The sequence below is a fragment of the Pelodiscus sinensis genome, chromosome 2 (assembly GCF_049634645.1).
Source record: "Pelodiscus sinensis isolate JC-2024 chromosome 2, ASM4963464v1, whole genome shotgun sequence".
NCBI lineage: Eukaryota > Metazoa > Chordata > Testudines > Trionychidae > Pelodiscus > Pelodiscus sinensis.
Window position 1 is genome coordinate 32928564 of NC_134712.1, and position 13375 is coordinate 32941938.

Sequence of the window (13375 nt, forward strand, 5' to 3'; positions counted from 1 at the left end):
GCCCCCCTCCCAGCCCCGGACGCTTAAAGGGGCACGGGCTGGCTACGATGTCTGTGCCAGGTGTAAGCCTGCCAGCACCCAGCCAGCAGACCCTGCACCTGGCACGGCTTGAGCCAGCCACCCGCTGCCACCCAGCCCTCCGCCTCTTCCCAGGACCAGGCTGGCGGCTCCCAGGAGCTTGCCTGGGACCGCAAGAGGCGGGCACCCGCCTGGTCTAGTGCGGGCATCGTGGACCTCGTCCATGACCTCCACACTAGGCACAGGAAAGCGGCCGTCTAGGGCAGGATAGCTGCCAGCCTGGCCACCCAGGAGCAGGTGTGCATGAAAATCAAGGTGGTCCACTGAGACCCCCGACCCTGAGCCCTGAGTTTACAATGGCCGTACTGGGTCAGACCAAAGGTCCATCTAGCCCAGTAGCCTGTCTGCCGACAGTGGCCAACCCTAGGGACCCTGGAGGGGATGGACCAAAGACAGTGACCAAGCCATTTGTCTTGTGCCCTCCCTCTCCAGCCTTCCACAAACTTTGGGCAGGGACACCACTCCTACCCCCTGGCTAATACCACTCCATGGACCCAACCTCCATCACTTTATCTCACTTCTCTTTAAACTGTGTTCTAGTTCTAGCCTTCACAGCCTCCTGCAGCAAGGAGTTCCACAGGTTGACTATTTGCTTTGTGAAGAAGAACTTTCTGTTACTAGTTTGAAGCCTGCTACCCATTCCTTTCCTTTGGTGTCCACTAGTCCTTCTATTATGGGAACTAATAAAGAACTTTTCTTGATGCACCCTCTCCACACCACTCATGCTTTTATAGACCTCTATCCCATCCCCCCTCAGTCTCCTCTTTTCTAAACTGAAAAGTCCCAGTCTCTTTAGCCTCTCTTCATATGGGACCTCTTCCAAACCTCTGATCATTGTAGTTGCCCTCCCCTCTGCCACCCTCTCTCTTCCCCTCTCCCACCTCCTTTTCCCAGTCTCCCCGAGTTTTGTTCAATAAAGAGAGATTCTATTTTTGACCACACATTTTCTTTATTGTGTACATCATGAAGGGGGGCTAGGGAAGGGTAAGTGGAAGGAGGTGAGGGAGGAATGGGGTACGAGCCCCCGATGGGGAGGACTGTGCTGGCTCTGCAGGCTTCTCGGGGTAGAAGCTCTCCTGCAGCCCCCCAATTGCCCTCTCTCCCCAGATGGCAGCCTGCGGCAAGTGCAGCCGGGCTGATGGCCGAGTGCTGTGATGTGCCCAGTGTGGGCACTCAGGGCACTCCAAGACAGGATTGCTTTGCAAGCGGGGCACCCCTGAGAACTGTCTGTCCGGGGTGGGGGTCGGGTCCCTTTAAGCGCAGCCCTCGGTTAGCCTGAGGCAGCAGCTCCACGCTCTAAGTCCTCATCTGATGCTCTGCCGGCACTGCTTCCGGCCATCCTTAACTCCGGTTCAGGGTTCACTTAATGTGGACATGCTAGTTCGAATTAGCAAAACACTAATTCCAACTAGTTTTTTAGTCTGGATGTGTTAGTTCGAATTAGCTTAGTTCGAATTAACTAATTCGAACTAAGTTAGTTCTAATTAGCGCTGTAGTGTAGACATACCCCAGCATATTGACCTCTCCACACATCCACAAAGTTGCTCAAGTTGCAATCCATCCCATCATCCAGATTATTAATGAAGATGTTGAACAAAACTGTCCCCTGGACCGACCCTTGGCACTCCACTTGATACTGGCTGCCAATTGGCCGTCAAGCTGTTGATCACTACCTGTTGAGCTGGTCGGACTAGTCAGCTTTTTATCTATCTTTATAGACCATTCATCCAAACCATACTTCTTTAACTTGCTGGCAAGGATACTGTGGGAGACTGTATCAAAAGCTTTGCTAAAGTCAAAGTATGTCATGCCCACTGCTTCCCCTATTTCCACAGAGCCAATTATCATAAAAGACAATTAGATTGGTCAGGCAAGACCTGCCTTTGGTGAATCCATGTCACCTCTTCCTTATCACCTTCTTCTGCTCCAAGTGTTTCAAAATGGATTCCTTGAAGACCTGACCTATGATTTTTCAAGGGACTGAGGTGAGGCTCATTTTGTCATAGAATGGGTCTGACAATGAACTAATGTACTATGAATTTTTCAGGGGAAATTATTTCTTGTTGCAGAAAGAAATGTCATTATAGTTGTCTCTTATGAGGTCAGCAGACCCATCAAGTTTTTCTTACACACCATTTTACAACTAAGACAGGAATTTAAATCTTAATAAATGTTTTCTGTTCAAAGATGCTTTCATTCCATTGATTTGCTGAAGAAATTGAACAATAACAGCTTTTTTCGGACAACTATGATGCAGAAAATAACATTTCCATGGAAACTATGCTTCAGGCTAAGACATGTGTTCTTCTGTCAATTCACATCAGAGAAAGATATTACAATGTGAAATTATAATGACTTGATCCCAGAGTCCTCATCTGGCCTAAAAATACTGTATTGACTCATTCTTACCTATTTATACAAGTGGTGTAAACTTTTAACAGCTGCGCTTTAAATCATAATTATTAGACTTATTTAAATAAACTTACAAAGATTGACTGAAATCAATTGAGCACATAACTAGAATGCTTGTTCAAAAGAATGATCTCAACATGCAATATTTTTCTCTTTCTCTAAAGAGAAATTAATCAGTGAATAAATAGGTGACTTCAATTTATTCTTTTATATATACTACTATAGCCGGTGTTGCCCAGGTCCGTCGGGATAGGGCATTGGTGGTGTGGGGGTTATAGGCATCAGGGCAGGACCCTGAAAATGTGGGAGGCTGAGGGCAGAGGGCTGGAGGTGAGTCAGGGCAGAGGGCAGAGGGCAGGAGTCGGGGGGGGCTGAGTTAGAGGGTTCAAGACAACGGGATGGGAGGTGCGAGAGTGAGAGTTGAGGGGGTAAGGGGGGGGCTTGGCCAGGGGGTGGGGGTATGGGAGTCAGGGCAGAGAGTGAGGAGGAGCACAGGGCAAGGAACTGGGAGAAGGGGGTACTCAGGGCAGGGGGTGTGGGTGGCCTCTGGCTTCACCCCAGGGGTAGTCCAGGGCAGTGGGGACCAGGCACCCTGCCCACTAGTTTGTCCCTGGAGGCCAGTGGGGGCTTTCTCCCTTCCCCCCTCCTCCAGCTTGGGATATGGGGGGGCTATGAGGGCTTTCTCCCCCGGCCCAAGGTGGGATCACTCACAGGGGCTCTCTGCCTCCCCCGACCTCTCTCAGGATGGGGTGCTGGCCAGCAGGGGCTTTCTCCTTTCCCCTGGCCACTCCCATGGTGGTAGGGAGCTCGCAGGGGCTCTCTCACAGACAGGGGCCCCCAACTTACTCAATTTGGTGGCAGGAAAGATGGTGGAGCCCCAGCCCTACTGGCCACTTCCTTGGGAGTATGGCTGTCCCCAGTGGTCATTCTGCAGTATAGCTCTCCCATGCAGCCTTGTTGCCTCCAGTGACCACTATGAGGCTACATCTAGACAGCAGAGATTTTCCAGGACACCAAAGGTATCCTGGAAAAACTCTGCTTTCTCCAAGGAAGGTGTTTGCTTTTCCAAACAAAACTTTGGAGGGAGTCTGGGAGGGAGTAAGGGTGTAGGAGAGGATTCTGACTAGGAGGAGTGGTGCAGAAGGGAGTGCAGGGTCTTGAAGAGGGTTGTGACCTGGGGTAGAAATTCAGGAGAGGATGCAGGGAAGTTCAGGAGAGAGTGACCAGTGGTAGGGGATTGGAATGCAAGGACAGGGAGGGAGTTGTGACCTGGGGCAGGGGTGTAGAAGGGATGCAGGGGATTGGTGTACAGTGTCTGGGAGAGGGCAGGGGTGCAGGAGAAGTAGGCTCTGGCCAGGAGGCACTTATATGGGACGGCTCCCAGTCAGCTGCCCTGCTAGTTTCTCAGTCAGGGTCCCTGCCTTCCATGCCTCCACACAGGTTGCTGGAGACATGTGTGGATCTAAATGCTGTGATCCCACAGGGAGAGGGCAAACTATTGTGCTGCTGGGGCAGGAGCAGCACATGAAACCTCTGCCCCCCCCTCCCAGCAGACTTGCAGCATTCAGAGAGTTTTTTGCTCTGAGCAGTGTGTAGGGGCAGGGCAGGAAGGAAACCTGGCTGAGGCTCCCAGAGGCCAGAACCAGTGGCTTGGCAGACCAGATACCTTGTTCTGCATTAAAAAAAAGTGATTATGGTTTTTTGTGTGTGTCAAAAAGAGAGGCTGAAACATTCTAATAAAAAAATCCAAATGTTTTTGTAATGAGTAAATCAGATAAGGAATATTGCATTCTCCCATTACAAACTAAGTGGAAAACATAGCAAATATAATAAATGTATATTAAATATCACAATTGCAGATTATTTAATTGTAGACATAGTGTAAGTCTAAATGTGTTGAAGTAAAACCTTCACTGGTAAAAGCAAATGTCACAGACCTGACTAAGTCTGTGGGTGTTGCATGAAGTTCATCCTCCAATTTCAATAATTTAATGAATGTCTAACTCAGTTTTTCACTGACCTAAATGCAAAGTGCACTCAGAATTAGGCACTGACCAAGACTGGGTTTTTGGACTAAGGCAGAGGAAGAATCCTTCTTTCCTCCCCTCTCCTGGCTTCACTCTGAACAGCCAGCCCTTTTCATCTGGCTTGCAGAGCCTTCTATGGCTTCTGCCTGCTCCAGTCCTCCTGTAAAGCAGGGGTGGGGAACCTAAGGCCCAGGGGGCAGATGTGGCCCCCAGATTACCTAGATCCAGCCCCTGAGGCTCAGTACTTCCTCCCCCAGCATTGGGGAACCTGTGCTGGCATGCCAGCTCCCCTGCCATCTCCCCATGGGGCTGGAGCACACAAAATCTACCAGGCTGGGCACCGTAGGTTCTGAGGCTCTGGTGCAGGAGGGGAATGTGGGGAGTATCTTTCTTCTCAGTCAGGGGTCACATCAGTGAGGGTTTTGTGGGTTTTGTTTTTTGCTTCTCACTTGCGTGTGGCCCCCAACTGATTTTTCTGTAGGTCAGCAGCCTACAGCCCCCAAAAGTTCCCTACCCCTCTATGAAGTCTCACTGATTCCACCAGCCTCTGACCCTGGGAGTAGGGTTGCCAGGTGTCCAGTTTTGAACCGGACAGGCCAGTATAGCTTTCTATTTGGGAAACAAATTGAGAAAATAGAAATGAGACAATATAAATGTCCGGTATTTTTTAAATCAGATGGAATGTAGATTGTCATGTCAAGTGTGTCCGGTATTTTTGTTGAAACCATCTGGCAACCCTACCTGGGAGGTCTTTCAAGACAACTCCTGAAAGTCCAAACTCTTCAATCTTTCTTTTCCTAGGTTCTAGGACATGGCACACCAAGATAGCAGGATCTCCAGCAGGGGACAGCAAATGTATAGGATACTTGGCCACAGGCACCTAAAAATGTTTTAGGCTTACTACTGCAGGAGAAATCCACAATGCTCTACTGCCTCACACCACACCAAACCATTTATGTAAATGGGTGAAAGAACCATTTTTGATTATTTCTGTCCTCAAGAGATCCATACACACATTTGCCATCTTACTCAATAGTAATTTCAGTACAGGTAAGTGTTAACATTACAATAAAATTCCAGCTTCCATTTTTAAAAGCTCTACAGCTATAGCATCACAGTCTTTTAATATAAGTTCCCTGAAATAGTAATTCAAGGTAGGATTATGAAAAAGGAAACTTAAAATCACTATTATTATTATGTAGCAGGGCATGCTCTCCTCCTGCCTTCTTGCCCCACAGAAACTTCTGAGACTTCACTGATTAGAAGTCTGATTAGCCATGCTATGCAGTTTATTTAATTTCCCTCTACATCCCTTTTAAAGTTCTATGTAGAAGTACTATTTACAGTGTCCCTTGTATTGTCTGCCCTCTTCCTAGGGCCCAAGAAGAGAAAATGTCTCCCTTCCTTAAGATCTCTGAATTTGGACTCAGTTAGCCCTATTCCTATACCCAGCACTGCCTCTTATGCGTTTTTACGGTTCCTCAGATAATAGGTTAATTACCCTTCTAGCACCTTCAGACTTCCAACCTCATTAAATTAAATTTCATCCCAGTGTCCAAACAGATGGTTCTAGGAGACCTAAATATTGTAGAACTTCAGAGTCACAAACAACACAGGAACGGAGGTTGCGTGTAACTCTGAAATGTTCATAATTTAGAAAAAAGTGTTATGATTGTTTTTTCATAAATTTACTACTGAACACTGACTTAATAGAGCTTTGAAACTACTATGCAGAAGAAAAATGTTGTTTTTAACCATGTTAAATTAACTGAAACAAGCACAGAAACAGTCTTCTTCCTAGTCATTTTTTTAAACTTCCCCTTTTTTAGTAGTTTGCAGTTAACACAGTAGTGCACTGTTTTGTTTTGGGTTTTTTTTTTTTTTTTTGGTCTCTGCTTCTACCTGATTGTGTACTTCTAGTTCCAAATGGGGGTGTGTGGTTAACTAGTCAATTTGTAACTTTGGTGTTTGTAACTCTGTGATTCTACTATAACGCTCTCTTGTTGGCTCCCCAGCCCTATGTCACACAGTCAAATGTAAACAATAAACCAGTTCAAAAGGAACAAAAGACTGTGACTGCCTGCATCCTAAGCAGTCTAATAAAGGTATTTAGTTATTCTTGCTGCAGAACCATTCCATTAAAGTCAAGAGATATATTTGTTCACTATTAAAGAATTATGGTTGAAGGTGAAGGGGGCCACAGGGAACATAAACAAGAAAATATGGCAAATAAAATATAAAAGAGAAAACAAAAAGGGTCCAGACATGGGTAAAAGTACGACAGAACTGAAGGGAACTATCTACAAACAGAAATATATTTTACCTGACATCATCTTGTGAGAATTGCCTTTGCAAATCCTCTTTTTCCCTCTGTTTTTTCTCTTTCCCTTCCTCGGTTTGATCATCTTGTGTCTTTCCATTATCTCCTGATTCTTTGCTTTCCTCCTTATCACAGTCTTCTGTCACCTCTTGCCCTTCCCCCTTTTCATTAACTTGTTCTTTCTTCACTTTTTCCTCAAGCTCCTGCTCCTCCTCCTCAGGAAATATCTCCTCATGTTCATCCCCTTCCTGCTCTCCCTTTGCCCCCCCCTCTAAATCCCTTGACCTGAAGTCAACACAAATTGAGGAAGGCATGCAAACAAAAAAGAAAACAAAGTAAAGTTAGGGTTGTTGAGAAGAAGCATTCATGCAGTGTAAACATACACAACAAAGTCAAAGAAAAAATCAGAAAACAAAATGTAGTGAGAGGTAAAAGCATGCTTACCATCTTCTAACACAAGCTAGACAAAGATTAAAATGCAACCAGAAAACAGCATTTCTCTTGTGAGAGGAAATTTCCCAGAAATAGGAATACTATTGCCGAATACACCTGTCTACTAACTTATTATGTAGGGCCCAGTTCCTTGTATGCCCAAACTCCTACTGCATTTGGTTGATGTTTGCAGTGTTTAAGTAATGAAAGTTGAGCCCATTTCTTCTTTCAGATACACTGTGCAACTCCTGTTGAAGACTAGACAGTTAGGGTATGTCTACACTACAGCACTAATTCGAACTAACTTAATTCGAATTAGTTAATTCGAACTAGTGCATGGAGACCTAAAAACTAGTTCGAATTAGCAAAATGCTAATTCGAACTAGCATGTCCACATTGAGTGGACCCTGAACTGAGGTTAAGGCTGGCCGGAAGCAGTACCGGCAGGGCATCAGGTTAGGACTTAGAGCGTGGAGCTGCTGTCTCAGGCTAGCCGAGGGCTGTGCTTAAAGGGACCCGACCCCCACCCCGGACAGACAGTTCTCAGGGGTTCTCCGCTCACTTGTCTAACTTGATGGAGGACAGCAAAGCAGTCCTGGCTTGGAGTGCCCTGAGTGCCCACACTTGGCACATCACAGCACTCGGCCATCAGCCCAGCTACACTTGCAGCAGGCTGCCATCCGGGGGGGGGTGAATCGGGGGGCTACAGGAGAGCTTCCACCCCGAGGAGCCCGCAGAGCCACCCCAGTCCTCCCCATTGGGGGCTCGTTCCCCATTCCTTCCTCACCTCCTTCCACTTACGCCTCCCTAGCCCCCCTTCCTGATATACAAAATAAAGGACACGGGTGTTCAAAAATAGGAACTCTCTTTATTGAACAAAACGGGGGGGGGGGTTAACCTCTGGGGAGACTGGGAAAAGGAGGTGGGAGAGGGGAAGAGAGAGGGTGGGAGAGGGGAGGGCAACTAAAATGATCAGGGGTTTGGAACAGGTCCCATATGAAGAGAGGCTAAAGAGACTGGGACTTTTCAGCTTAGAAAAGAGGAGACTGAGGGGGGATATGATAGAGATCTATAAAAGCATGAGTGGTGTGGAGAGGGTGCATAAAGAAAAGTTCTTCATTAGTTCCCATAATAGAAGGACTAGAGGACACCAAATGAAATGAATGGGTAGCAGGCTTCAACTAATAAAAGAAAGTTCTTCTTCACAAAGCAAATAGCCAACCTGTGGATCTCCTTGCTGCAGGAGGCTGTGAAGGCTAGAACTATAACAGAGTTTAAAGAGAATTTAGATAAATTCATGGAGGCTGGGTCCATGGAGTGGTATTAGCAAGGGGGTAGAAATGGTGTCCCTGGCCTCTGTTTGTGGAAGGCTGGAGATGGATGGCACGAGACAAATGGCTTGGTCATTGTTTCGGTCCATCCCCTCCAGGGTCCCTAGTGTTTGCCGCTGTCAGCAGACAGGCTACTGGGTTAGATGTACTTTTGGTCTGACCCAGTACAGCCATTCTAAGCTCAGGGCTCAGGGTCGGGGGGTCTCACTGGACCACCCTGATTTTCATGCAAACCTGCTCCTGGGTGGCCAGGCTGGCAGCTATCCTGCCCTAGACGGCCACTTTCCTGTGCCTAGTGCGGAGGTCGTGGATGAGGTCCACGATGTCCGCACTAGACCAGGTGGGCACCCGCCTCTTGCGGACCTGGGCTGGCTCCCGGGAGCTGCCAGCCTGGTCCCGGGAAGAGGCGGAGGGCTGGGTGGCAGTGGGTGGCTGGCTCGAGCCATGCCAGGTGCTGGCTAGGTGCTGGCAGGCTTGCACGTGGCATGGGCACCGTAGCCAGCCCGTGCCCCTTTAAGGGCTCCGGGGCCGGAAGGGGGGCAGAAGAGTTTCCCTGGTGGTGCCCAGAGTGGCCACCAGGGAAAGCTGGGGAGGGCTAGCCTCCCACTAGTTCGAATTAAGTGGCTACACAGCCCTTAATTCGAACTACTTAATTCGAACTAGGCGTTAGTCCTCGTGGAATGAGGTTTACCTAGTTCGAATTAAGCGCTCCGCTAGTTCGAATTAAGTTCGAACTAGCGGTTTGTATGTGTAGCGCCTATCAAAGTTAATTCGAAACTAATGTCTGTTAGTTCGAATTAACTTTGTAGTGTAGACATACCCTTGGAGTTGCGCAGCAATATATTTAGAGCAGAGTTTGGTATGTGTGCATGTATATAAACACTTTACGTGAGACTTTAAAAGTCGGGCAATTCAGTCATAGAGATACAGCAGGATTGTCTTAGCTCCAGTTTATAAAGTACGTTGTAACATCTCTATGATTACCGGTGAGTATTTTGTAAATAAAATTATCCCTTAAACAGTGTTCAGTATTGTTCAAGAGTCTTCCTCCACCCCCAAAAAAGATGCAGAACTAAGTGTAACAAATACCTTCTGCTAGCAGGACTCATTTCAAGATTCTAAAGTTTGCACATAATAAAATCTCTCTGTTGACTTACAAAAAATATTAGCATAGGGAATTAAGAGTGTTAGAAACCCAATAAACTAAAACTTGTATTTTGGAAAACTCTATTGCTGTGTCTACATTGGCACCCCTTTCCGGAAAAGGGATGCAAATAAGCCCTTTTCCAGAACATCCCTTACTTGAAAGTAGGAATAAGGGATCTTTCAGAAAAGGGCTTATTTTCCGGAAAATCGCGTCTAGACTGGCGCTTTTCTCTGGCAAAACCCCGAGCCGGAAAAAAGCGGCAGCCATGTAAATGCAAATGCCGCGGGGGATATTTAAATCCCCCGCGGAATTTGCAATTCCGACTGGTCTCATTAGCATCCCTTTTCCGGAAAGGGGTGCCAATGTAGACACAGCCTATTAGTTTTCATTATATTATATATGTTAAAGTTTAGCATAATATTCCCATGCACTCGCTAGAAAACTATCTTACACATTAAAATATAGATACAAATGACTAACTTCTCCATTCCCCATTAATCACCTTATTTTCTTGTTCCCTCTCAGTCGTTCTGATTGGACAGACATGTAACTTGTGCTGCTGAAACGAGAAGCACTGCTTGTCCTCGATACAGCTGACACATCACTGACATCACTGTCTGAAGACTTATTGGAAACATTGTCTGAGCCTCGTTGAGGATCTCGTCCTGAACGATACTATAAAAACAGAATGACAAAGAGACAGACATAGTGAAATCACCATAATGTCTTCCCCACAACTGTTATTTGACTCCATCACCAAATTTTATCTGCATTCTTACAACAAAGTTCTTATCTGGTCATACTGTGTGGAATGCAAATCTCATTTTTAAATATCTCAGTTATATACTTACTGCACTCTCCAATTCAAGATACTACATCAAGGTTCTTACCATAGGCCATATTTCAGTAACTTATACAACACATTTCATCTGAGCATTTTCAAGGGCTTTACAAACTTTAATGGAGACTCCCAACACCATTGTGAAGCATTTAATTATTATACCTGTTTTACAAAAATCTGAATAGAGTCATAGAGAAGATATGTGACTTGCCCAAGCTTGTTAAGCTAACAAAAAGCAGAACTGGGGACAGAACTCACATTCTAACTGCTAAGTAACACTGGTACTCTAGGGAACTATATTGTTTATCTTCAAAAGAATTTCTAACAAACATTAACTCTTGTTTAATTTAAAGGAATGGAAAGATTAGATTATTAAACTAAAACTGGGAACAAAATTGCAATAGTGCAAGAGCAAACTTAATCTGTAGAACTATTTAGGTAAGCAATTTTAAAAGCTTTTAAGGGAGTTAGTGGCCAGAAAGATGCCGTAAACACCTACATACCTTTATAAATCTGGCCCTAAACACAGTGGCTACGTCTACACTGGCCCCTTTTCCGGAAGGGGCATGTAAATTTCACTAGTCGTCGTAGGGAAATCCACGGGGGATTTAAATATCCCCCACGGCATTTAAATAAAAATGTCCGCCGCTTTTTTCCGGCTTTTAAAAAAGCCGGAAAAGAGCGTCTAGACTGGCCCCGATCCTCCGGAAAAAGTGCCCTTTTCCGGAGGCTCTTATTCTTACTTCAAAGTAGGAATAAGAGCCTCCGGAAAAGGGCGCTTTTTCCGGAGGATCGGGGCCAGTGTAGACGCTCTTTTCCGGCTTTTTTAAAAGCCGGAAAAAAGCGGCGGACATTTTTATTTAAATGCCGCGGGGGATATTTAAATCCCCCGCGGATTTCCCTACGACGACTGCTGAAATTTACATGTCCCTTCCGGAAAAGGGGCCAGTGTAGACGTAGCCAGTGTGATTTTCAAGGTCACACAAAAAGTTTGTGATAAACCCAAAAATTGAACCTGGGTTTCTTGAGTCCCACACCAGTGCATAGTCTGCTAAATCAGCCTTCTCACACAGCTAGTTATGATAGTGTGTAGCATAAAGGCCATGGCATGGCCCCTAAAATAAATTAGGTATAACCTGTATGCTTATAAGCAAGCTAGTTCAGATAACAGTTAAGATGTATTGTGGAACTTAGGGTGCAGAACCAAAGATAGGAACAATGTCATTTCTACCCATATAGATTCCAAGCTTCAACAACTCTGTCACCTTAAATTTTATAGGGGGAGGTTGCATATAGTTAGCCATACATTTTGGAATACACCATGAATTTGAATTTTCAGAGGATTTATTGTTTTGCATGGTAGCACATAGTCAAACCTTTTTCCCTAATAAAATAAAATAAAGCCCTCTTTCCTGGCAAATCCCAGTGGAAACAGAAATTTGACAATTAAGCATCTGTCCAGACCTTCAGAATTACCGGAACACATTATTCTAGGAGAGTCTGTGTATTAGAGATTATTAAAATAAGGAATGTAAAACATTAATATAAGAGAGGTAACTATAAAAATACTACAGTCTTACTAAGAAGGTCTCTTCTCTGTCTAGACAGCACCCTTCTGTCGGAATAATCTACGCAATTTACCCTACTCTAGGTTAAAAGAGTTTATTTTGAAATTTGGTGTTGTGTAGACAGAGCCAAATTTCAAAATAAGGCACTATTCTGACAAATTCCTAACCCTCAGGAAATGAGGGTTACAGGGATGCCAGAATAGCACGCCCGCTATTTTCAGGAAATAGTGGGCACATTTAAAGATGTGGCATTGCTATTCTGGGATATTTCCAGTATCCCAAAATAGCTCTGCAGTCTAGACATACCCTTAGTCATATCTACTTATGTCTATTCCATTTGATTCTTCTTAGCATTTCAGACCCAATGGAGCTATAATATGGTGAAGTAAATTGGATTATATTTTGAAATTTAAATCATGAACAAAATTGTTAACTGAATTCCACTGATTAGGATATTTAGTTACTTGTGGTAATGAATGCATTAACACAACTTGACTAACAGATCCCATATCAAGCTTGCATCAATAGCAGGGGGGGAAAAACTATAAAATGAACAAATGAGAATGGCATAAAAGTTGTCAAGTGGTACCAGAATTTGGAGAGAGTCATGTTACAGAATATAACTGCATTTCAAAATATTTTTAAAGGTCATTTGACAGGTATAGGCAAGCCAGAAAGAAGCATAAAGTGAACAATAGGACACTTGGGCTATGTCTACACTATGAGGTTATTTCAAAATAACTTATTTTGAAATAATAACTATTGAAATAACTATTTATAAAGTAAGTTTATTCCTCCTCACAAGCAGGATTTATTTCAAAATAACAAGCCCCTTATTTCAAAATAACAGGCTTGGTAGTGTGGATGCTCACCTTGTTATTTTGAAATAAGGGGAGTTATTTCAAAATAACTCCCCAGTGTAGACATGCCCTTGGTTAACAGGATTGCAGACCACATCCAGCAAATGACTTTCCATATTATTGTGTACCTTCAATACATTGCTCAGAGACACCTAACAGAGTAGTTGTGGTTCTCTTCCCTAGCTATTGGCCCAATTTATTAGAGTGGTGATGAAAGTCAAATCATGGCAAGCCCTAAGCACCTGGCAATGGGAGAGAAAGGAGTGAGGACATTCACCCCGACCTTGTGCAGCCAATATCAAGGCTGCCCCAAACAGCAGCCCCTATGCCTCTTAGATGTTTTATGAAGTACTGTACTT

General features: G+C 44.9%; 1 protein-coding gene across 3 annotated transcripts in view; it reads right to left on the reverse strand.

Moving 5' to 3' along the window:
* RIMS2 (regulating synaptic membrane exocytosis 2) overlaps positions 1-13375 on the reverse strand; it is a 517795-nt gene that overhangs the window by 104272 nt on the left and 400148 nt on the right. The window contains exon 21 of one of the 3 annotated variants that reach the window (XM_075920242.1): positions 10250-10422. In XM_075920242.1, coding sequence (XP_075776357.1) covers positions 10250-10422 — 173 coding nt within the window. Of the gene's footprint in view, positions 1-6840; positions 7032-10249; positions 10423-13375 lie in introns of those variants that run through there. The other 2 variants (XM_075920239.1, XM_075920238.1) reach the window with 2 other exon arrangements.